This window comes from Microtus ochrogaster, chromosome 2 (assembly GCF_000317375.1).
Source record: "Microtus ochrogaster isolate Prairie Vole_2 chromosome 2, MicOch1.0, whole genome shotgun sequence".
In the NCBI taxonomy this organism is placed as follows: Eukaryota; Metazoa; Chordata; class Mammalia; order Rodentia; family Cricetidae; genus Microtus; species Microtus ochrogaster.
In genome coordinates, this window is record NC_022010.1 from 19,782,392 (window position 1) to 19,785,296 (window position 2,905).

Below are 2,905 nucleotides of genomic sequence, written 5' to 3' on the forward strand. Positions count from 1 at the left end.
AAGAAGAACAAGAACAAGAACAACAAGAACAAGAACAAGAAGAAGAACAAGAACAAGAACAAGAACAAGAAGAAGAACAAGAAGAACAAGAACAAGAACAACAAGAAGAAGGGAACTGTTTTCTGAGCAAAGTTACAGGGAATGAATGAAGCCAACCTAAGAGAGGCCATGTGTCAAGGCCACAGAGATGAGGCTGCCCACACCCATTGGAGCTCAGATGTGAGCAACACAAATTCCCCAGAGCTGAACATTGAGCTGGCCCTGCTGGTTTTCAGTCTTGGTTTGAGCCAATCCCTCCTTTCTATACTCCCAACTCCTCTCTTTAAAGAGGTTTGAACTCTGGTATTTTATCTTGGAGACACTAAACTTGTGTTTTTATTTATTTTATTTTATAGGGATCACACCTAGGAGTTTGTCTTCAGACACTAGAGACTTTGGACCTAGACGTCAGAAAACCGTGAGAACTGATAGAGCTTGGGGACTTTTGTAAATGGGGCAAATCCATCTTGCATTATGAGACAGCCATGCCATTTTGGTCCACTGACAGATGTATGGCTTGAATCTGGAAACTTCCCACTATGTTCATGTTTTCAATGTTCAGGACTCGGTGATGTTATTTGGGAAGAGCAAGAAAGTTGTGGGAAATGAGGAACAGCTGGAAGAAGTTAGTCACTGGGAATGTATCTTAGCCACATCTGTCTTGATCTCTATCCCTCCCCCACCCTGCTGTAAACTGAGCCGACAGCTAGCACACAACGTGAGTTTTATTGATGGTATCTATTGTATAACATTGTCAGTTCCAATTTTACAAAGTGCATTAAGATTAAAGAATGGCAATAGAAAAGCATTTCAGCAATATAACTTGCAGCCATGTTGAAAACAGTGATACACTATATTATGTTTGAAAGTCAATTACTTAGCTGGGCAGTGGTGGTGCATGCCTTTAATCCCAGCACTCGGGGAGGCAGAGGCATGTGGAGCTCAAGGCCAGCCTGGTCTACAGAGTGAGTTCCAGGACAGCTGGGGATACACAAAGGAACCCTTTCTCAAAAAATAAAAAAAGTCAATTATCTAAATTAAACTATCCATGCATATAATGCAGGTAACACCCTGCTACTGGGATGATCTACTCAACTAATAGTATTCACTGTGCATTATGAATTGTCCTAAGCCTAGGAATGAATAGATAAATGATATAAATGATCAGAAGAGAGGTCTTTGTTCTTCTATTGTTGGCACTATGATAGCCATGTATTATATGTCTTTCTCACCCCACTTGTAAGATGACTTACCAACAAATATGAAACTTGATGGATTTGTTTCTCTTTCTTGTCACTTTTCACATAAGACTTTTTCACGGAGATATTATAAATATAAATTACAAAGTGTTTTGAGTGTATATAGTGATAGCCTTAAATGCTGCATTTGAAATGGATGCAATATTAAAATTTCATTAGAACTCTACTTTGCTCAGGACTATTAAGAAAGAATTGATCCAAATGTGGCTGAAGTGCACAGAGACAAAGTCCTTCAAAGGCTGTATTGGCATAGAATGGGTCAGCATGGGGAAGGTCAACCACATTCAAATAAGTAACTGGGGCTTGAGAGATGGCTCAGTCACTAAAGGCTAGGCTCACACCAAAACATCAAATAAGTAACTGATTAAAATGTTTTAAATTTAAAAAGCCCTGACCTCAGTTTATAAAATCAGGACATTTTTAAAAACAGAACAAAGAACCTTATCCCATACTGTACACAGTGATAATTTTTTAGCATACAGCCAAAATCTTTAAGAATTAATATTATCACTATAGTCTTCTGCCATCTAGATTTTGAACCTTTCATTTTCACTTCTACAAGTATGGCACCAAAGCATAGGAGTTCTGATCAAAACATAATGCTCTGTTGCAATTAAAGTTATCAAGACTAGCTATCAATAGAGTTTGGTAAGAGAATAACCAATAATCATCTTTTACAACAATACTTTATGCCTATGCATCCTCAAGAAAAATTCAATAGAGCTAGGCATGCTGGTTTACGCTTATAATCCCAGCACTCAGGAGGCAGAAGCAGGAGTATCGCTGTTCAAGGACAGACCGATCTACACAAAGTGCTAGCAAGGACAGCTAGGACTACATTGTGAGAATGTGTCTTGAAAAAATAAACAACAAAACACACACACACAAAGTAAAACTCTAAGGAAACAGAAATTGTAAAAGTCCCTACTGGAGTCAAAGGCACATGGGTGGCAAAGAAAGGTCCTCTGTCTGATCACACATGTCTATACTATGCTAGATACTTCTTGGCTATGTTGATTAATAAACACAACCATGGAGTGCTGGTCCATGTTGCAACACCTCACAAGATACGCATGGCATCTTCCTCCCAAGAATTTGGCACTCCAGTACAAAATCGCACATGCTAAATAATTGCTGAAAAGATTAGACTTCCAGTCAAAGTTAAGTATTATGCAGACAAGTTCACGGGTCCATGAAGAGAGGATGGTGAACTCTCAAGCAGCAGGAATGGTAAGAAGAGATCATTTCTTGCGATCTTTGTCCTTCTTTACATTGGTGTACACCTGCGCCTGCGACGTCTCAGAGGCGGCCTTCATTTTATAAAAATCTATGATTTGCTCTTCTAATTTTCTTCTCTCTTCTTCCAGTTTCAGGGTCTCCTCTTGTTGGATTCTCTTCAGGTGTTCAAATTTGTCTTGCAGCTATTTAAAGAAGAAGAAGGAGAAGGAATAGGAGAAGGAGGAGGAGGAGGAGAAGAAGGAGGAGGAGGAAGAGGAGGAGGGAAGGAAGGAAGGAGGAGAAGGAGGGGGAGAGAGAGAGAGAGAGAAGAAAAAGAAAGAAAGAAAGAAAGAAAGAAAGAAAGAAAGAAAGAAAGAAAGAAAGAAAGA

The 2,905-nt window shown here is 39.3% G+C and overlaps 1 protein-coding gene across 2 annotated transcripts in view; it reads right to left on the reverse strand.

Moving 5' to 3' along the window:
* Positions 1-2,539: 2,539 nt before the first annotated feature.
* Sept14 (septin 14) overlaps positions 2,540-2,905 on the reverse strand; it is a 25,025-nt gene continuing 24,659 nt past the window's right edge. For both annotated transcript variants that reach the window (XM_013350314.1, XM_026786813.1), the window contains one exon: positions 2,540-2,719. In XM_013350314.1, the coding sequence (XP_013205768.1) occupies positions 2,540-2,719 (180 nt within the window). The remainder of the gene's footprint in view (positions 2,720-2,905) is intronic.